Here is a 20,736-nt window from a genome sequence, read left to right on the forward strand (position 1 = left end):
AAAGAAATATAATGAAATGGTTAAGAGAGAGAAATTTGAGAAAAGTGGAATTTGTAAAGATGGAGATAAGGTCTTTTGAAATGAAATGAATTGGAAAAAAAAAAAGATAATGTCACAACCATACTAGTTGAGAGTAGGTTGCGACACCCACACAGTGAATAAGTGGTGTCACATACATGTGTCGTCCATTGGCCATGTTGAGTGTCGAGAGACAAGTATCGTGATGCGACCAAGGAGGATGGTGCATCACCTAACACACTCTATGGATGTGCACAAGAATGCTAGAATAAGACACACGTATAATGCAAGGCGGAGGTGATGTTAGTGGTGTTGGTGACAAGTTTAGTCGGGGCCAGTTGGGCCCCGAGTAATGACCCTAGAAGTCAGGGTTCCATCAAGAATTTGGACAAGAAACTTTAGAGTTAGATGCAAATTAGTGAGATATGCAAACACGCCAAGTTTCGTGTCGATCGGAGTTCAGACGTGCATTCTACATTCGCAAGTGACTTCTCGCCACTTTGCACGTACATGCCTATCGGACCAAGTTTGCCTTAGAATGCTACCATAGAGGGAGGCATAGTGTCAGCTCTCCACCACCCCTAGGCCCTGTGGCCTAAATGAGCTACCCCATGGCACATGCGTGTGTCATGGCGTGGGCGAGCGTTGCAAAACTAAGGTCTTGGACGCCCTCCTTAGAGAATGGGAATCCCAAGAAAAGTGTCAGACAGCACAGGTGTGCCGGTATTGCACCCCGTCTCATGGGTTGGAGGTTGCCCCACGAGGCCGTTATGCTCAAGTAAGATGGCACGGACACAAGAGTCATCGTGCCTCGATAGTGTCCGGATGGATGGATGTAAGACCCTGATCGTAAATGCAAGCCCATGGATGGTTCTGGATAAGTGTGTCTGAGCAAGCAACGAAGTCCGATGACATCTCGATGCTTGGGGGTGGCATCCTAATGTACCGGTGGACACTCAGTAAGTGAGAAAAAGTTAATCTTGCCCCGATAAGCTGCAAGACTCATCCCAGTTGCCAAGTTTAGTCACTCCTTGCCCATATCTCGACAAGACTCACCCTGACAGTATTCGATAAGGTCATTTAGCTCGTTACTGACTAGTTTCTCGGCATGAATGATCTTAGAGGCGTCTGATGAGCCCGAAAAGCATAGTTATGCGGCATGAATCTCCCGGTAATAACTGGTTGGCGTTTAAAGCTAGTTCTGACCCCGTTAATCTTGGTAAGGTCCTGGATCCATGTAAGAGCGGGACGGGCGAGTGGTCGAGAACCAAGATGGTTGGAATTGAGTTGCGACACTGAGTTCAAAGGACCTTGGCCTAGCGTTGAGGTAAGGTTGAGTCGTAGGGCTTAGCCTAGAGTAGGGGCAAGCCGGCTAGAGTCGTGAAAGAGCTGAAATGCACGTACAGATGGCGTGCATTGCCGAGACTAAGCAAAGTTCCACATTCAGCAAAGCTCAATCGAGGAAGAAAGAACTTCGCCTAAGGTCTAACGAAGTCACAAAGGGCGTGAAAAATATATTAGGGCTACAGTTCCCCGTAAGGCTGACCATGATCGTGCATATATCATTGCACCGCATGGTTGGAAAAAAGTATGACTGTGATATTTGGTATCAGAGTCATGCTTTGTGTGTTTAGTCGGACAGTTTGACAACCCAAGTGCGTAAACGAAGACTTCGCAAGTGTGTCAAGAGTGCCAGTTTTTGGTAGGATGGTTGCGTCAGTTAGTATCAGAGGTAGTAAAATGGGTGAAGCCAGACTTCTTATGAGTCAATGGTGTCGTCGATAGACATTCGATTCGGGGAAGTCCAACCCGTCACGAAGCAAGAACCAAGCTCATTCGCCAAGGGCTTTGTTGTCTCGTTGGACAAGAGAAGAAACCCAACGCGAACCAGGTAGGGTTTCTTTGAAAGAGCCATTGTCGTCAGATGGATAATGTTAGTGGCTACAAGTAGACAAGTCGAGGGTCAATGCGACATGCGCTAGTCAAGTGCAAGAGATGCATCAAGCAAGTCCATAGGCGGTGGGTAGTGTGGCTGAGTAAAGAGCCGTTCGAAGAAAGAAAGTAACGAGATAATGGGTTGCTTGTCCCAAGTTGTGCTCAACACATGAGCATGTGTCCTTTAAATTTATAGACTATAGGATAATGCGGGCTGGCAGGTATGCTCAAGAGAATGGTCCAGGTTGCATGACGAGCATAGAGTAGAAGACATTGTAAAGAAGTTGCAGAGGCTAGTGTTTGCTCGAGTGAAGAAGCGCCAGCCTAACGAGATAATGTGTGTGGAAGCTGCAAATTGAGAAGTGTCGTTGCAGCATATTTGCCACAGCAGGTGGTGCAAGCGGTTTGTCACAGTAGGTGGCATCAAGGTGGTTAGAAGGATTAAGTTGGCAGGGGATTGCCACCAGTTGTGGGGCTGTGTGGAAGCTGTTGTACCATGCTCCAGTTTGGTTAGTGCCACGATGAGTCATTCTGTGGTACTTGTGAGTCTGGGTGCACTGTTATATGTTGCTCAGTACAAGTTTGATGGGGCTGAAGTTCCTTAGTATTGTGGTTGAGTAGAGTTACCTGTAACTAACGCGTGAAGAACACTTAGTTGTTTGTCGTGGCAATGTTGCGAGTCTCGTGACCAAAATAAGAAAAGAAAAAAAATTCATAATTTTTTGTTTATCATACATAATTAAATTGTAGAATTGCGAACCAGAATTTGTAATTTGTGTAATTAGAAAAGTAAGAAAGGTTTAATTTGTGTAACTCACCGGAAAGAAAAAAATCATGGGTTATGGGCAATTGGGCATGGGCCACGACTGGAAAGCCCGTGTAAAGACGAGAGGGAGAGCATAGGGCTGTGCCTGTGCGAAACGGAAGCAACCCCCGTAGTGTGAAGACTTGACACTGAAATTCGAGGAAGAAGGCGAGGAAATTTGCTGAACAGAAGGGCTAGAGACTAGAAAGTGTAGGTTTTTCATTCTTTCATCTACGCAGTGCGAATGCTCTTCGCTAAACTCTTTGGAACCCTTAAATTTCTGCTTTATTCAATCTCGCATATGCAACATAGCTTTTAAAAGTAAATATTTTTTCTCAATTCCGCTGTGTCATACAAAAGAATTTGTTTGCTAATTTCTGTTGAGGATTATAGACAGTTGCTAGACAATGTCTGAAGAGCCCAGCTTGGGGCTTAGGCTCAAGAAGAAACTCAAGCTTGCGGTTGGAAAGGCGCCTGGAAGGAAGAACTTCGATAGGAGAACAAGAGATGGTGACACGATTGCAGGAACAGGGAGTGTCGAAAAGGCTGCTCGGAAGGCAAAACTGAGGCCTGCAACTGCTCATGTAAAAAGACAGAGAATCTATGGTGGCCAAGATAGTGATGTGAAGGTCACGCCATTCACTGATGTGGCGACGCACAGGAGGAAGTCTCTTTCTAGAAGACGAAATGATGCTGAAGTAGTAGGAAAGAGCAGAGACGAGAGTTTAAACCATGCTAGTTTACAAGGAAAATTCTCTCTTAAAAAGCAAGAAAATGGTGTCAGAAGTCCGAAAGTGTCATATGAAAAAGGAAAAATCAGGGAGGGAAAAGACTATAATGTGGAATCCACAAGGAAGAGATTTTCCGAAAACACCATAGATTCGAGCAAGACATTGGATTCCACTGAGAACAAATCATGGGGTGTAACTCCAGATCCGGCAAAGAGAAGAGTTTTCAAGAAAAGAAGTGCAAATGGTGATCCAGAGTTACTAATTGATCAGCCAAAAAAGAGGAAGCGGGTAATTCGTTTAGACCCATATGATCTCTCTAATAAGCGGCTGGATGATGGGATAATCACTGGTGAGTTGATATCTCTGCCTCAATTTCCTACCCAATCCGATTGAATTTCTAGGATGCAATGTAACTACATTTTTCAATCGGCTAAGCTTAATAATTTCTCGTCTCCTTTCAGTTAGCTTGCACTTCTATATTGCTGTTTTTATTTTCCTTAGAGGCCCTTCTTTTAATTCCAGAAAATGCCAGGGAGGAGAAAGCTAGTTCAGAGAAAAAAGATGAGATGTCAAAGAATGCTCAGTTCCGTGCAATACAGCCGAGTAAATCTATCCTTTCATTCGTGGAAGATAATGTAATTTTCAAAGCTATGTGTTGCTAATTCTGTTTTCCCATTAATATTACCATTCATGATTATTTTATTTCATTGTTAACAGTTGTTGGGCCGTAGGCGCTTGATTGAAATTAGAAGAGCAGGCTACAACACCGATCTCTCTGCTCCGTTGGATAATATCCCCTTTACTAACAGTGCTGAGAGAGAAAGAATTGAAGAAAATGTATGTATACGATATATATGCAACATAAATGCTGCTCTTTTTTCTTTCCACAATCCTCCGTATCATATTCCTAGTGGGAACTAATTGTAATACACAGATATTCAGGAATAAGTTGACCTTCTTTGCTGCTGCAAAAGTTTCATCATCTTTTCCACCCCCTGACATGCCAGAGATTGCCTTTGCTGGTAGATAATTTGAAATTTTGATCCTTCTATACATGCTTGGTTCTATCTTCTAAAGTTATTCATCTTTTAACTAATAATTCTTTGTGTAATTTGCTTTCTTTCACTTATAGAAGTTGCAGTAGTGCACTGTTGTTATGGACTAAGTAATATATTTCTTATGATAGTTAGCTTGTCTTTGAAAATTTTGAGCAAATTATGCTATGAGTTAACAGGGAGGAGGTTATAACTTATAACTTATCAGTATAAATAATATTGGAACTTCATACCAGGGCCTAAACAATATTGGAAGGCTCTCGCTTTATTCCCCCCCTTATCCATTCGCATAGACACACACAACAAAAAAAAACAAAAAAAAAAATAGATTGCTTTACTTTTGGGATTTATTTTTCTAACCCACATAACCATGTCTGGTTCTAGTCTCGTGGTGCTACTATAGTTCCTATGCAAAATTTTGGAATTTTGTTGGATACTTTGTTTGCTACAATAATAAGGAACTTTTGTTTGGACATTAGTTTCGTGGAAGACTGATTGATGTTGCCTTAAATCTTCCTTCATGCTAGGAAGATCAAATGTCGGAAAGTCATCACTGCTTAATGCCCTTACAAGACAATGGGGTGTTGTACGAACGTCTGATAAACCTGGTCTTACTCAGGTGCTGACGTATGCAATTCTGACTACATATTGTGTTGGATATGTTTGATGACACTTGGCAATATCTGTTGATGTGCAGACCATTAATTTTTTTAATCTGGGATCAAAGCTATCTATGGTTGATTTACCTGGATATGGCTTTGCTTATGCAAAAGAGGAAGTTAAGGATGCTTGGGAGGAGTTGGTAAGAATTCAATTCTAAGTTTATCTGCCCCAAAATCTGAATTGTTTATGATACCAATTTATAGTTTTGAAATTTTCATATGTCACGGTAAACTTTGTTTAAACAGATCTGGAATCTGTGTGTTGTGATGATCTTGTGGTTGTTGCTGAGCCACTGGAGTTTAAACTAACGATGTTACGCAGGAAAAAACTACTAACAACATGGAGAAGTTTTGATATATTGTTTAATAATTACATGCATGTCTTCTTTTCTGGGTGGTTTTATTTCATGTGGTAGTCAGCCAACCGATTGTATGATTACTTATACATTATAGGTAAAAGAGTATGTTGCCACAAGAGTTGGTCTTAAACGGGTGTGCCTACTTATCGATACAAAATGGGGGATGAAGCCAAGGGATCAAGAGCTCATTGATTTGATGGAAAGGTACCAAGCGACAGTGAATGCGAATTACTTTTCTATTTTTTGATTGGTGGGACATATCATGTATGTTCCCACAGGTTGGCATACTCATTAGTCCCTCCATATGGTTGACTTCACATGCACTGAAATTTCTGTATATTTCACTATTTGAAGAATTAAGTTTCCATTGGAAGTGTGATGTACTGAGACTTATAAATTCGTTGTGATAGATCTCAAACTAAATACCAAATTGTATTGACAAAGACCGATACGGTCTTCCCAGTGGATGTGGCACGTAGAGCAATGCAAATTGAAGAGGTTTTCTTCCCCATACAACTAAAATATCTGTTCTAAAATCAACATTTGTTTCTTTGTTTCTTTGTTTCTTTCTTCTTTGAGACTGATAACTATTGGCCATGACATTTTTACAGAGCTTCAAGGCAAACAAGTCAATTGTTCAACCTCTGGTACGAAGAGAACTGTGTGTTGAGTTAATTTTTCTCTAGAATTTGCCTTACTATGACGAGAAATCTAATAGATCTGGACATGTGGTTTATGATTTCAGATGATGGTAAGTTCGAAATCAGGAGCTGGCATCCGAAGTTTAAGAACGGTTCTGGCTAAAATTGCTCGGTTTGCTAAAGTCTAGGTGAGGTGCCATATTATTGCTAAAGTTCACTATAGTTAATTATCATAAAGCTTCTTTGTGTTGGGTCATGGATTTTCTTCTCATTAGCTGAAGTTTGGCAGTTAACTTGGAAGTACAACGAAGTCCCTGTCTCGAGGTCGTAAAACCTCCAGCAAGAGCTGCAACTCGGCTCAACATTTTTGTCTGTTGATGAGTGTGCTGTGCACAATTGATCAATACAAATTTTGGCCAAAAGAAATTTGAACCGTTGTCTTGTTTGGAAGAAGAATATTCCCACAGGCTGCTTTCTGATCAAATCCGGCACTTGCGCTCAAGGGTCAATCTCGTTGTTGTTGTCCTTGTGGCGCGGCCTTGCCTTTTCAATTTGTCCTTCCTTTTGCCGATGTCATCTATTGCCGAGCAGAAGAAATGGACTTTAGTGGAATTCTTCATTTATTTATTGTATTTTTTGGAGTAAATTTCTTTGATGCAGCAAATGCAAATCTTAAAATTGCCCTTGATTTATGCTCATAAATGGATGATGACATTGACAGTTTGAGTTGGTGCACCATTTTTGACTTTTCAACCCATTAGACGCAAGCCAAGCCAAGCTTTATTACTTATGGCTGCTGACTCTTTCTTTTCATTGAATAAAGAATAGCAGCCAACCACCACTATCTCTATTGTTTTTATGTGTTTTGTATAAAGTGTTTTGGTTGTGGGTTACCACTAACCCAATTAATCCCTAATCTTATCTGATTAATATTAATATTCTTTGTCTTGATCTGGGGCCCTTTCATTTTTATTTTACTCGTAACAAATAATAGAAAATGAGTGGTTAGGTTAGGTGGAAAAGCTTGCTTACATGGCATCCAAATTATTCCAAATTTCCCCATTTTCAACATCTCAATTTTTGACATTTCCCTCACTTCACTCCCTTGATTTGCATTTTGCCCCAATAATTTCTTCCCCCACAAATCTCTCTCCCCCCATTCGGATCCGGAGGTTAGGGAAGGCGTTCAAAAAAAATGTGTCCGCTGAGATTTATTCTGATATTTCTCTCAGCGACTCTTGCCGGCTTCTTCGTTCTCCGGAACCTCAAATCTCAACCTCAAGATTTCGAGGCCGCCGACGACAATTCCGACGCCCACTCCAACGATTCCTCTGCTGCTCATTCTTCCAATTCCACCTCCAAGGTTCTTGTAATTCTTTCTTACGCTAATGGAATTTTTCATTTTCTTTTCTTTTCTTTGTTGTGCGTGAACGATCGTGATTTCTTGAACAGGTGTCTTCGGGGTTCTGGACGGTGGTCGACATGGCCAGCGGCCGCTACTTGTGGAGGCATTTGTTTCCGTCGTCATCGTCTCCGAAGCGTTCCGATTGACGATACGTCGTGTGTCCTTCCTGGGTTTTGTTTTGTCTTGTTTTGTTTGGGTTGAATGTATTGTTCAGGTTTGCTATGCTATTGCTGGATGAATGCACCTTGTCTTCTTGTGTTGTATATCTCGGTGGATGAATGAATTATGTAATCCTTCTTTCCCTTCTCCCCTCGAGTAGTTTTTGTAAAACCCCTCTTCTTGTTGACATCCAAGTCTGTAACAGAAATTCTAAGAAGTTCAGAAATGCATAATCGCAGACTCTTCTGGTTTCAAATCTTCTCGTAATTTCTATTTTCTGCTTCGAATTTTGTTCCATTGGAAGTAAAGCGGAGCATTCTATGAGAGACAAAGGGAAAGTAGATTTGATCAAAGTTAAATCAATAAAATTGGGAATTAAGACGATAAGCCAGCCAATCATTGAATCGTTCATCCGTTTGGCCGGCGATTTCCGGATCGGAACCCTTCTATTTTCGTCTCCCAGGCTCAAGATTAGGACAAAAGAAAAAGACCTAAAATTAAAGTAGAAAGATTCGTTTCGTATTTTACAATAAATTTAGGGCAACCCAAAGTTGGATTAATTAGTAATCAACGTATTCTAATCTGAAAAACTGCGAAGTACGATGCCAGACTGACATGCCCACGTTCAAGCCCCTTCTTTCATTGAATTAGGGCCAAACTGTAAAATCACCGACCAGCCCAATTGCTGTAATGAACGGGTTTCAAATTCCCATACCATTTATGTAGAGGTAAATAATAAATACCCTTTTACGCCAACGGTCGAATTGTATTTGGGGGCAAATTTTCATCTTCCATAGAGAGAGAGAGAGATGAGGAAGAGGAAAGAGAAGCAAGAAATCTCTAAACCCATGGTTGTTGCAGAGGAGGAAAATGAAGACGAAGAGAGGGGCAATGAATCGAACGGCTTCTTCTCATGCTATCTCTTGGCTTCTGCTTGCCCTCGTTACAAAGGCCATACCTATATCGGGTTAGAATCTTTCCCACTTCTCTGTCACTCCAACAATTTTCTGTTCCTCTGTGTTCATAGATCAGATCAGATCCCCTATTCGTCTTGTCTCTGAAATAATGGTTTCAAAAACCCTAATCTACTAATTCTGGATGCTCGGATTTGTTTCTTTCTGTACTTCCCGATGCTGGAAATTTCTTTACCATCTCTGATTGGGTTCTTTGATTCTGCTAATGTTTGATCTGGTTGAGGGAAAACGTTAAGAAATGTAGAAAATGCGTAAATCAGTCTGCAGTGGGCTGATTCGATGACTGTTTGTACGGAATTTCAGATTCACAGTGAACCCAAAACGTAGAATCAGGCAGCACAATGGTGAAATTGGATGCGGTGCGTGGCGTACTAAAAGGAAGAGACCTTGGGAGATGGTCTTGTGCATTTATGGCTTCCCCACTAATGTCTCTGCTCTCCAGGTACTACTTCTCGACAGCCCCATTTTACCTCTCATATATCAAATTTTCAAACTCGTCAAAAGATGGTCCCAAATCCAAGCTTACATTTCCAAAGGGCCTTTAGCTGGTGAAGTAGTTAATAGTGCGTCTTCTTGATTGCCTTCTATTAGCTCAATGACCCTTTTAAGAGAACTTACCAAATGTGTTGCTGGCTTCCTTTTTAACTTGTGTCTTGATTTATTTGCTTAACAATGCCAGAATTTGATGTTATGGTTGAAAGAAGAAGGATGTTTCTTGGCTTTACATCATTATAAATTCTAACTATGGGTGCAGTTTGAATGGGCGTGGCAGCACCCTAATGAGTCATTGGCTGTAAGAAGTGCTGCTGCAACTTTCAAGTCTCTCTCTGGAGTTGCCAACAAAGTTAAACTTGCATACACAATGCTCACACTTCCAGCTTGGTGCAGGTATGAGCTTACTTGTATAATTCTATCAAATTTGTCTGTCAAATTTGTTGGAAATGTGAACATACTCCAAATTAGCTAGAAAAGAGAGACTTACGACATACAAGGACAACTGTCTTTTTACTTTTTTCTCCTTGTCCTTGTAGTTTGAATATCACTGTAAACTACTTCTCAACAAAGTACATGAATAATGCCGCTGGTTGCCCAAGTTTGCCAGAGCATATGAAGGTCCAAGTTTCCCCCATTGATGACCTTCCATGTTATTCTGAAGGAGACCAAGGTGTAGCTGAAAATGAAGATGACTTGGAGTACAACAGAGAGTACGAAGAAGTTTGCAGTTTTCGAGTATATGGATCGACAAAAGAAGTTCCAAATGAAATTCCTCAAAAGTTAACGGATGGATGCGATAAAGAACTTGAGGACAGTGAACGAGAGCCACCTTCTTCGTGTAGTCCGTCCTATGTGGGTATGTCCCATGACATGCATGGACACAATAAAGAACTTGAGGATTATAAACGAGTGCCACCTTCGTGTGCTCCGTCTTATACTGTTGCGGGTAGGTCCGAGACTGAAATCATCATTGAAGATGGAGAGGAAGACCAATTTGAAGGGAATGGTGTGAACTTGCAGCAGAAACCTGGTAGTACGAATTCAATGAGCAAAGTTGGGAGGTGTAATATTGGGTATCCCCCTAGTGAGTATGAGGTTATAGATGTGTGTACCCCATCTCCCGACTGCAGAACAAGTTCCAACAGTCGATTCAAGAGAAGAATTACTTCTTTTGTTGGGTCTGAGATTATTGACTTGACCAAATCTCCTACGTTTATCCGATTGTAGAACATGTTCATGTTCATGTTCTCGTATGCATTTTGGCATGAGGTAATATCTGTATCCTGCTGCAGGGGCCATTTTCAAACCCTTTCAGAGGCAACGGGGCTCAAATTTGTTTGACCAACGTGGTGTATAATTTATATACATATATAAGCCTTTATTTCAAAGGCCATCCAGGGGAATCATCAAAGTGTGAAAAGAACTTTCGGAAGGCTCGTGTTGTAGAACGTGGTTTCAATTATGATTTTCTGATAGCATATGGATTTAAAGAATTTTGTAAAAGATTGATTCTTCATCTTCTACTTTTCGAGTTAGAAAATTTGTTTTTAAAATTTGAATAAAGTTTAGAAGATTGTTTTCTATAAAGCCATGGTTGATTTCATGACTTAATTTATTGAGTTGGGGAGATTTGTATGGAATATAATACAATATTTGTGTGCGTTTTGATCCTGTAGGAGTAGGATGTGCTAAAAAATCTCTGGACTGCAGAGATCCATTAATTGTAGTTTGGTAAAAATTGAGGTCCCAATAAGATAGGGGAAGAGGGAGACCACGAAAAAAGAGGATGTTTTCCAATATTGGTGGTGGGAAAGAAATTACTATATATTATCATCTTGAGGGATGGACGGTGTTCTCTTGCCATTTCTTCTCCCCGAAAAAAAGGCAGAGGCAATAACAGGAGGACTCGATTACCATCTCTAATGTCATTGTGAATGCCAACAATTCCACGTTTTTGTGAATGAGGTTTCAAGAAATATGGAGCAAACACAGCACTAGCCATTATATATAATACAGCAGCCAGCACCAGCAGGTACCATTATTACCATAATTACCTCCTGTGTTTTCTTTCATGTTTCTGTGTTCTATGGCTTTCTTTAATTATTCTAACTTGTTGAATATATTATACAGTATGTTCTAAATTATCAAATCTGTCTTTGATGTCTGACTTTGTAATGTTACTGTTTCCTACCATCTCTGATGGAGTTAATATATATAATATTGTGCAAGATTTGAGAGAGATGGGGTCATATTGTATGACACTTGAGCCCTTACAAATTGAATCATTAAAATGTATGGAAGAGGGAATTACAAGTTATTTATTTATTTATTTATTTGGATATTGGAATTGGTAGATATATCGCCCTTCCTCATCGTGATTGAAAAGCTAAGAAGAAGAGAGGAAATATATGGAAACGAATAACAATGGCACAGATTTTGGTGGATCGAGATCTCGGAAGATGAAACTGAAGAGCCTGAAGACGAGAGACGACATGTCGGGTGTAGATCACGAAGAAGATTACCACACAGGAGTCCCGGCATCAGTGCCCTTCGTGTGGGAGTCTGAGCCGGGCACTCCCAAGAACAAGGACGAGGAGAAGGAGAAGAAGGACAAGTTTGACGATGATGGCGGAGTCGTCTCTCCTCTCACGCCTCCACCTTCGTACTTCTCTCCCTCTCCGAGACACAGACACAGCAGGCCCCTCAGCCTCAGGAATAATAGCAGGTCCTCCTCCAGAACCAACTTCCTCAACAATGTCTTCCGCAAGCTTTCTGTGAAGGCTGCCAGTCTGCAGCCTCCATCCCTGCCTTCTTCTTCCTCCTCGTCATCCAGCTCGTCGTTGTCATCGTCCACGATGACAACGCCGACCAGCTCCAGGAGGGAAAGAGGGAGGAGACTGTCGTTCGAGTGGAAACTGGATGATCAAGAGGAGGAGGAAGAGGAAGAGGAGGAGACAAATAATGAAGAATCACCAGTTTCTACTTTGTTCTTTGGGCGACGAGTAAATGGTCAAGGCTGCTGTCCCAAATTGGTGAAGGTGTTCTCCAGGGATGTTAATTGAAATCTGATCCATCATCATCATCATCTTCTATATACAGAGACATGTGTGAGATTTTTACGGTTTCTTTTTATTAATTATATAGTGAGACGGCTTTAATTTTTCTTGTTTTCCACTTAGAAAAAACTACACATGGCCTCTCATCTCTCTCTCTTGATGAGAAGAGCTTCACGTTGTTCACAATGTTTCTTTCATAAAGGAAATGCAATGCCATGCACATATTCCAATTCCATCAAAATACCGCACTCTAAATTTTTTCCCTACATCCAATTATCTACTTATCTACGTCATCTGCTTCTAAAACATCTATTTTGGTATTCTTTACTTTTAAAAGTCATCATTTTAATCTTTTTTCTATGATAATTTTAGCAGATTACGAGTATCTTTGGAAGTGATCGTAGTACGATTGAACAAAATAATAATGGGATGCAAATGCAAAGTAGAGTTATATAATGAAGAGAAAAATGAAAGGGAAAGTGTATAGAAGAATCACACTCGATCAAAATGGAAGGTCTGAGAAAAATAGATATGAACTATGAAGGGCGTGGTGAATGGTGATGCGATGCCAATTCAGAATTGACAGTGGCAATAATTTGACACCACTAGTTATCGTAACTATATAATATTTAAGGTCGACATTGGCAACAACAATATTACTATATATCCATGTGATCGTATGGATGTCTGATTTTTAGCTAATCTGACTTTAATTAGTAATTAATTTTATAGGTCAAGAACTCTCAAATCTCAACTGTCTCTCCCGAACACAAGTTAATTCTTTTACCAATTAAGAAACCAGTATCCCTATCTAGTTTCTATAACAAGTAATGACTTTATTGAACAGGTCTTTGAACGACCTCTGAAGAACTTCTAAATTTTCAGATCTTAGAACCACTTTAGTTATGCATCCCAATTCTAACTCTAAACTATCTAGCATAAGATTTCAAGCCTAATATCAATCAATATATGACCATAGATTAAAGGCATTAAGCATAGAGATACATAAATAGAATATTTATAATCATTCAATCAAAAGAATTAAACAATAAATTGATAAAGTTTAATGGCTACATCAATCCCTAAAAGAAAAGAACTTTGCTATGCATATTCAATGTAAAACAACAAAGTCTCAAAGAAAGTTTCATAACAAACTACAAAAATCAAGGGAAAAATAAATAAACTAAATCCGTTGTGTTGAATCATCGTTCCCAATTGAATCTCCACATCCCAAGCCTTGAAAATCCTTTCTCTAAGCTCTTTAATGCCCCTTTTTCCTTTCTTTTCAAGTTGTCCCCTGTCTCTCTCCCAAAAGTCCGTAAAAAATTCTCAGCTGAAAAACCTAATTTAAAAGGAAAACAGTTGCGATAGCGCCATGATGTCATACATTGCATGAGAAAAGGTGGACAAAAAAAAGTTTGGAGTGCTACGGCGCCATAGGGCAGCATCGCGGCGTTGTTACCGGCGCCTAGGCGCTGTCCTTTCAGGTAAAAAACCAAAAAATTTTCTTTCTTTGTTGCAGGTGTTTTGATGTCTTTTCGGGTCCCATGGCACTATTCTCTCGGGTATTTTGGCTCCAATAAGTGTCATAATGCCTTCTTTACTCGCTCAAGATATGATTTTTCTCTCAATTTGCTCCATTTATGTCTCATTTCCTCTCGATTATTCATTCATACAAAATATATCTTTTGTGTGTAAATATGTAATATAGAAATGAAAACTAACAAATGATTTCAATATAAATTTCATGAAATGTAGCTCACTTAGTGCATTATCAGTGGATTTCACTACGCCTAATATAATGAAGATTAGGGAGACGATAAAAGGGAGAAAGGTTGTGGCGATGATCAACTGTGGGGCTACCTACAATTTCATAGCCCAGAAATTGGTCGAGGGGCTGGACCTACCGCAAATAGAAACCATCAACTATGGGGTGATCATGCAGTCCAAAGTAGCTGTGAGGGGGAAGTACATGTGCGGGGAGTAGTCTTGGGATTGTTGGAGATAACCGTAGTTGAGGATTTCTTACCACTGGAATTGGTAGAGTTGGATGTAGTGTTAGAGATGCAATGGCTATAAAGACGATGGTAAAAATGGAGGTAGACTTACCTGCTTTTACCATTGTGTTCACTCGAGACTAGAAGAAAGTAACCATAAAGGAAGACCCCTCGCTTACACGCCTCGAAGTTTTATTCAAGTGATCAATTCGTTCATCGGAGAAACAGGATTAAGGGTATTTTGTGGAATTACAAGCATTTACTCAAGCAGAGGGGGGAGATATGGGTGAAGAAAATCGTTGGAAATGAAAACTGCATGAGACTAAAGATCTGGTGTCAAATTATGCCTCTGTTTTCCAAATGTCAGAAGTTCTGCCTTCCCACGGATTAATTGACCATGGGATTCAGCTAAAGGAAGGGGAACAACCAGTGAATGTGAGACCCCACGTGAGATGCTAGTCGTAGGAATAATTAGGCCGAGTAATCAGCCCATACTCGAGTCCAGTAATCCTAGTCAAGAAAAAGGATGGCAGTTGGAGATGCTACGTCGACTATAGGGCATCGAACAATGTTACGATCATTGAAGAGTTGTTTGATGATTGCATGGATCACGAATCTTCTCTAAGATAGACCTTAAACAAAGTTATCACCAAATCTGAATTTCTGAGGAGGATGTTCAAAAGACTGCATTTAGAAAGCACGAAGGCACTACGAGTTCTTAGTCATGCCGTTTGGCTTGACCAACGCCCCAGCAACTTTTCAATCACTTATGAACTAGGTTTTCTGTCCATTCTTGCATAAATTTTTCTGTCCATTCTTGCATAAATTTATCCTAGTTTTTTTTATTATATATTAGTGTACAGCTCAGACTTAGAGACACACACTCACCACCTGACAGTAGTCTTCAACATCCTCAAAGACAAATCCCTCTACGCCAACCTAAAGAAGTGCTATTTTGGGTGTGATAAGGTAGAGTACCTTGGACATTGAGTCTCTGTGCAAGGTGTGGAAGTAGATTCGGAGAAAATTAGAGTTATGCTCTGGTGTCCCTGCCCCACATCTCTGAAGGAATTACGTGAGTTTTTGGGCTTAATAGGTAACTTGGAGGTTTGTTGTCGATACGAGAGTAGTTCCGCACCGTTGACACAACTACTTAAGAAGGACGGTTTTAGATGGACGGAGCAGGCCACGAGGCATTCGAAAGGCTAAAGCATTCCATGGTCACACTCCGTCATAGGGGGCACTCAAGGTTTCTAAGGACATATAAAAGGTCGACAGGGGAACTATATTGGCCTAACATGAATGCAGAGGTGAAAGAGTATGCAGAGAAATGTCTAGTATGTCAGCACAATAAATTAGAGGTATTGTCTCCTGCAGGATTGCTACAACCGTTGCTGGCCCCTAACGAATTTGGGAGGACACGACTATGGATTTTGTGAAAGGATTATCGAAATCCTTGGGCAAGGATACTATATTCGTAGTGGTGGACTGGCTGAGCAAGTATGCTCACTTCATGTCGTTATGTCATCCCTTCTCGACGGAATCAATAGTGGAGGTGTTTATGAGGGAGGTCGTTAGGCTTCATGGATTTCCAAGGTCCATCATATTTGACCGCGATAAAATATTCCTTGGCCATTTTTGGAAGGAATTATTCCGTTTGCAGGGTATAGATTTGCGAAGAAGCACCGTCTATCGCCCACAAACGAATGGGCAATCAGAGCGGTGAACAAATGTTTAGAGACATACTTGGGCGCTGTTATCGTAACGAAGCTCCAAAGAAATGGGGAAAATTCCTACACTGAGCAGGGTATTGGTATAATACGAATTACCATATATCAATTGGCACTACCTCTTTTCATGTAGTCTATAGCAGGGAACTGTCATCATTAATCGGGTATGGCAGTCAGAAAACTTCCAATGCTAGCCTGGACAAACAACTGGTGGCTGTGATACGATGTTGAAAATCCTCAAGGGCCATCTGTACCAAACTCAAAATAGAATGAAGAAGTATGTTGATCGCAATCAGAGAGAGGTGGAATTGGAAGTATGGGATAAGGTATACCTCAAGACTAGACCCTATCGATATAGTTTCCTCATTAAGCATAGGAATGAAAAACTCAAACCTAAGTTATTTGGGCTGTATAAGATCCTTCAGAAGATTGGTGCAATGGCGTATAAGCTGGATCTACCACTAGAAATAAGTATCCACCCGATCTTCCATACATCTCAACTAAAAAAGGCAGTTGAAGATGTGGGGGGCAGTTATGCAGACAGCCCCTCAACTTACTAATGAATTCGAGCTGATTACAGAACCAAAAGAAGTGTGTGGGACCAAGGTGAACATGGCAACAGGAACATAGGAAGCTCTCGTCCGTTGGAAGGGACTGCCGGAAGATGAGCCTGTGGAAGAACTTAGTAAGTAGTTTTCTAACTTCCACCTCGAGGACAAGGTGGTGTTGAATGGGGAGGGTGTTGTTAGGCTACCGATTGTAAAATTTTACATTAGGAAGGGCGAAATAAGGAAATAAGGGGACGTTTGGCTGTTAGGGGTATTTTTGGAAAAAACAAGTATTAGTTAGTTTGGGGGTGGAGGGATGGTGTGTCAACAAAAGGGGGAATTAAAAGGTAGAGAGACCTACGAGTAGAGTATGCTTTTTGTTTCATGTCTACAGTATTTTGGGCAGAGAGAACACGACCCTCTCGAATTGGCCATCCCTTTTGTAACTCCTCGAGCGATTTGCTCTCGTTTTAAATATCAAGAAAATATTGTAAATCTTTAAAATATACCCCAATTATTAAAAACTTTTAGGTTTGAAACGCTAATTCAACGTATTAAAATAAGAGATCTTGAAATTGAATTATTATTTTATCAATTAACAATAATAGATCATGATCATGTGACGACTCATGTTATTTTGAAAATTACAACTTACATAATTTCCCACTTGAAGAAAAAAAAAAGATGGATCATCTGGTAGCTAGATGTTAATTGGGCTTCCCACACACTTTTCTAATCTCTCCCTTGGAGCCAGTGAGGGGTTTGATATCTCCCATCTTAATCATGGCTCTAACAAAGTCCCGATTGAAAGCCCCACTGGTTGTGCTGTACTTTCTGACCAGAGATGCGGTGGGCCCACCGGAGAACACCACCTGGTCGGAGTGGAGCAGACCCTTCTTCTTAATAAGGTTGCCGAAGTAGTTGTTGTCGAAAAGCATGGGCGTTTGGATGTCGAAGGGAGCGAGATTGTTGTCGCCTGACCCCTCCCTTCTCGGACATTGCTGCTGTCTCTTCTTTGCAAATAAACCATCAATATTTCTCCCTTCGTATATACGACTTCTGAACGTCCCGCATCTTGCCACTCCAATTGTATGCGCACCTAATAAAACGAGTGTGATTTTAGAAAAAGATATTTAATTATAATTAAAATGTTTGGTAAAAATATTTAATGTTTAGTTTGAAGTGATTGAGCATATAATTAAAAGTGGATTCATCTCAACAAAAATCACCTTTAATCAATTTTAATCCTTTTTCCAAATAACATTGTTTTAAACAAAAGTAATCTATGACAAATCGTGATTCTAGTCCTATGAAAATCACTCTCAAACATACTTTGAATCACCCACATTAAAATTTTTTTACATATACTTTTGTTTGTAAATCCAAGCACAATCGTTTGGTAAAATAGAGAAATGCAAAAACAAAAAAAAAATTTCTTTAAATAATGAGTTGCTAGATATTTAATGGTGGTAACGAGCTAAAGTATTTTCCAATATATTTTTAGTGGAGCTACACACCGGACAAAGCAACCAAGCCAGTGATGGAAAGGCCCTGATCTTTAAAGCTTGAGATGAGAAGGGAGAGAGGGGAGGAGGGTGCAGGAAGGACTCCGCTGTTGGCATCAGAAAAGCTTGCTGTTTTGGAGTCTCTTCGCCCAAGTTTAACGTCCCAATGGGGCCCTCCCAGCTACAGAGTAACAACATCAACTCATTCAAATACTACTCCAACAACTCATATATGCACCTGCATGTGCCTTATATAATTACACTTACGAACGTTGAAAAACAACGTAACTTACAAGTGCAACCGAATCACGAGCAGCGATCGTCAGGATGTCAACACACGACACCACGCCAAGACACAGCTTCTCAACTCTAGACTTAATCTTATCAATCACATTGAAACCTCTGAGTGAATTGTTGTTGGGAGCTGCGGTATGCTCCCCTCTGAACCACCCTCTGTCCTCTAGGAGCACCGATCCATCGCACCCCTGTCCTCATAGTACAACATCTTTAAATCTAAAGTTGACAATATCATAATATCGTATGTTTAGAGAGTTGAGAGAGAGTTTACGTTGACGAAGCAGTCGTGGAAGTGGAGACAGAGGAGTGAAGCTCCCATGCGGCGTTCCTTCGAGATATGAGATTTAAGGATGGATTTGACAGTGGAGAGGAGCTGAGGGCAGTTTCGGCGGTAAAAGTTTGTGGAGAGTTGAGCTGAGGAGCTGCCTGCCGCTGGCATGCCAAAAGCCCCCATCAGAGCCAACGACAATATCATGGCCATTTTGCAAGAGGCTGCAATATTTGAAGTGGCCATTTTCTTTTCAATTCGGATGCAGCCACTACATACATATAATATATATATATATATATGGAATAGGAAGAGAGAAAGAGAGAATTTAGTGAAAGATTTCTAGCTGGCGTCGGTAGGAAAAAAAAAAAAAGTTTTAAGGTTTTATCTCCAATCAGCATCAAAAATCATGTTGACTACGTCTCATGCAGAGGCTGCTGCTTGAAGGATTGCAGAAATTTGGAAAATGAGATATCTACACGTGATTTTTTGAGCTTTAAAACTTTTCTTTAATAATTGAGTGTGTCTAATTTATACATGTTAGAGTTGAAAATTATTTTTACAAACATTATGCGAGTTTAGACAAAAAAAAAACTACTTGAGATGCATGATGAAATTTAGGAGTAAACTAATTCCCATGTAATGAATTAAGTGTTGGATTATTATTGGAAGTGTTGGATTATTATTGGAATCTGCGATATCACACGAGGATATTGAATTTTGAAGCTAGGCATGAAGAAGATGAATTGTTCAGTTTGCAAGGGAATGCAAATAAAATCTCACATTAACTAGGAGAGGGAGTGATCGATAGTATGTAAGTGAAGACAACTATCTCTATTGGTGTGAGTTTTTTTTAGGTTAAACTAAAAGTAAAATCGCAAAAATTATATCCAACAAACAATATCATATCATTGTAGAGATACTTGGGAGCGAATACGAAGATACCGTTGTCCTTGACATGAATAACCCAAAATTAAGAGGGTCAATTTTGGAATTTGCTGGTCATAATTGATTTGATGGCTTAAAAATGTACACTTGTTAGGTTGAGATGCCAAACATAATGGATTTATACTTACAAGTTACATGCATGTAACTTACAACAACTACTTACAAGTGACGACACTTCTAACAACTACTTACAAGTTACATGCATGTAACTTACAATGTGCATTAAAAAAGCGAAAAACAAAAAAACAAACAAATGATAGAGTGAGAGAGAAATTCTACTTTGCCCTTATGATTAAGAGTGATAAAAGCATGGTGAGAGAAAAGAGAGGAATTCTACTTTGCCCATATAAAAGTCATATTTGGGATCTAAATATAGATTCGAGCAAGTTTTGTTTAGTACAACATATGAGGGTGGGGAATCGAACTCACAACCTCTTGGTTAGAGATATATGTCAATTACCGACTCGAGTAAGTTGTAGTAGCTTTTTGAGTGTAGCACTTTAAGTGAATAAATAAATTTTTAAAATAAATAAGAGTTATAAAAACACTTAACTCGTAAAATATTTTAAAATTTTGTAGAAAAACGCTTTCAAGTACAATTAACTCATAAAAAAAATTTCAAAAAATCGTACCTTTTTAGTGTTAATAGGATTTTTAGAGGGAAGCAAATTCATGATGCATGGAAAATGATCTATCTTGTTTTTGCTACCACTAAATATTAACAATTGAGAGAGAGAAATAAAGAGTTGGTAATTTTTGAATGATAATGAAGAGAAGATTTAGTTGTTACAAAATTTTTTTTCTTTTATTATTATTATTTTGGGTGATTCGTGACAAAAAGTATGAACCAATTACTAACGTCATTATATTGAGGTAGAGAGGTGGCGCGATGTTTCAAATTAGACCAAGAGGGAGTGTGTGAGTGTCGTGACTTACTTGATATTCTCTTTCCCAACATTATTTAATTGATTAATCCATCACGGGATGGGAATCAAGAATATTGTTTTACATTTTTAAAACATCAGCTGGGACAAGGGACAATTGTGTCCAACAAAAGTTTCCACTTAATTTCTCTTTCATTCTCAAATTAGCAACACTTCACTATATGAGATTTAAGAAACAGTTAGTTATATAATACTAGTACTTAC

The 20,736-nt window shown here is 39.7% G+C and overlaps 5 protein-coding genes across 6 annotated transcripts; 4 read left to right on the forward strand and 1 right to left on the reverse strand.

Moving 5' to 3' along the window:
• The first annotated feature begins 2,809 nt into the window (after positions 1-2,809).
• Positions 2,810-7,050, forward strand: LOC111022011 (P-loop containing nucleoside triphosphate hydrolases superfamily protein). 2 transcript variants are annotated; one of them, XM_022299160.2, is made up of 12 exons: positions 2,810-2,968; positions 3,152-3,838; positions 4,012-4,124; positions 4,207-4,326; positions 4,424-4,511; positions 5,072-5,163; positions 5,242-5,346; positions 5,660-5,769; positions 5,976-6,063; positions 6,177-6,212; positions 6,311-6,394; positions 6,496-7,050. In XM_022299160.2, the coding sequence occupies exons 2-11, from the start codon at positions 3,166-3,168 to the stop codon at positions 6,392-6,394; spliced, it is 1,509 nt and encodes a 502-aa protein (XP_022154852.1). In that variant the 5' UTR covers positions 2,810-2,968; positions 3,152-3,165; the 3' UTR covers positions 6,496-7,050. The 2 variants fall into 2 exon arrangements, with proteins under 2 accessions (XP_022154852.1, XP_022154853.1); XM_022299161.2 differs by having other exon boundaries at positions 2,814-2,968; positions 3,156-3,838.
• A 190-nt stretch (positions 7,051-7,240) lies between these two features.
• Positions 7,241-8,026, forward strand: LOC111022014 (Methyltransferase-related protein). Its single transcript, XM_022299164.2, has 2 exons — positions 7,241-7,569; positions 7,659-8,026. Exons 1-2 carry the CDS (start codon positions 7,402-7,404, stop codon positions 7,755-7,757), a joined length of 267 nt encoding a protein of 88 aa, XP_022154856.1. The 5' UTR covers positions 7,241-7,401; the 3' UTR covers positions 7,758-8,026.
• Positions 8,027-8,165: 139 nt separating this feature from the next.
• On the forward strand, positions 8,166-10,671 carry LOC111022012 (Excinuclease ABC, C subunit, N-terminal). Its single transcript, XM_022299162.2, has 4 exons — positions 8,166-8,737; positions 9,048-9,186; positions 9,499-9,632; positions 9,776-10,671. Exons 1-4 carry the CDS (start codon positions 8,580-8,582, stop codon positions 10,464-10,466), a joined length of 1,122 nt encoding a protein of 373 aa, XP_022154854.1. The 5' UTR covers positions 8,166-8,579; the 3' UTR covers positions 10,467-10,671.
• A 249-nt stretch (positions 10,672-10,920) lies between these two features.
• Positions 10,921-12,536, forward strand: LOC111022013 (uncharacterized). Its single transcript, XM_022299163.2, has 2 exons — positions 10,921-11,271; positions 11,594-12,536. Exon 2 carries the CDS (start codon positions 11,648-11,650, stop codon positions 12,299-12,301), a length of 654 nt encoding a protein of 217 aa, XP_022154855.1. The 5' UTR covers positions 10,921-11,271; positions 11,594-11,647; the 3' UTR covers positions 12,302-12,536.
• A 4,652-nt stretch (positions 12,537-17,188) lies between these two features.
• LOC111022044 (peroxidase P7-like) lies at positions 17,189-18,892 on the reverse strand. The gene is made up of 4 exons (XM_022299207.2): positions 18,644-18,892; positions 18,369-18,560; positions 18,088-18,256; positions 17,189-17,669 (listed from the first exon to the last, which is right to left on the reverse strand). The coding sequence occupies exons 1-4, from the start codon at positions 18,884-18,886 to the stop codon at positions 17,278-17,280; spliced, it is 996 nt and encodes a 331-aa protein (XP_022154899.1). The 5' UTR covers positions 18,887-18,892; the 3' UTR covers positions 17,189-17,277.
• Between the last annotated feature and the right edge of the window lie 1,844 nt (positions 18,893-20,736).

Source organism: Momordica charantia, assembly GCF_013281855.1.
Source record: "Momordica charantia cultivar OHB3-1 chromosome 3 unlocalized genomic scaffold, Mcharantia_2.0 BLBB01000003.1, whole genome shotgun sequence".
Lineage (NCBI taxonomy): Eukaryota > Viridiplantae > Streptophyta > Magnoliopsida > Cucurbitales > Cucurbitaceae > Momordica > Momordica charantia.

Coding starts and splice junctions, on each gene's coding strand:
- LOC111022011 (XM_022299160.2), top strand. CDS start 3,166: ATGTCTGAAGAGCCCAGCTTGGGGCTTAGGCTCAAGAAGAAACTCAAG. Junction 6,064..6,176: donor GAGCAATGCAAATTGAAGAG/GTTTTCTTCCCC, acceptor ACATTTTTACAG/AGCTTCAAGGCAAACAAGTC. Junction 6,213..6,310: donor AGTCAATTGTTCAACCTCTG/GTACGAAGAGAA, acceptor TTATGATTTCAG/ATGATGGTAAGTTCGAAATC.
- LOC111022014 (XM_022299164.2), top strand. CDS start 7,402: ATGTGTCCGCTGAGATTTATTCTGATATTTCTCTCAGCGACTCTTGCC. Junction 7,570..7,658: donor CTTCCAATTCCACCTCCAAG/GTTCTTGTAATT, acceptor TTTCTTGAACAG/GTGTCTTCGGGGTTCTGGAC.
- LOC111022012 (XM_022299162.2), top strand. CDS start 8,580: ATGAGGAAGAGGAAAGAGAAGCAAGAAATCTCTAAACCCATGGTTGTT. Junction 8,738..9,047: donor AAAGGCCATACCTATATCGG/GTTAGAATCTTT, acceptor ACGGAATTTCAG/ATTCACAGTGAACCCAAAAC. Junction 9,633..9,775: donor ACACTTCCAGCTTGGTGCAG/GTATGAGCTTAC, acceptor TTGTCCTTGTAG/TTTGAATATCACTGTAAACT.
- LOC111022013 (XM_022299163.2), top strand. CDS start 11,648: ATGGAAACGAATAACAATGGCACAGATTTTGGTGGATCGAGATCTCGG.
- LOC111022044 (XM_022299207.2), bottom strand. CDS start 18,886: ATGGCCACTTCAAATATTGCAGCCTCTTGCAAAATGGCCATGATATTG. Junction 18,561..18,643: donor TCCACGACTGCTTCGTCAAC/GTAAACTCTCTC, acceptor CTATGAGGACAG/GGGTGCGATGGATCGGTGCT. Junction 18,257..18,368: donor CTCGTGATTCGGTTGCACTT/GTAAGTTACGTT, acceptor GTTACTCTGTAG/CTGGGAGGGCCCCATTGGGA.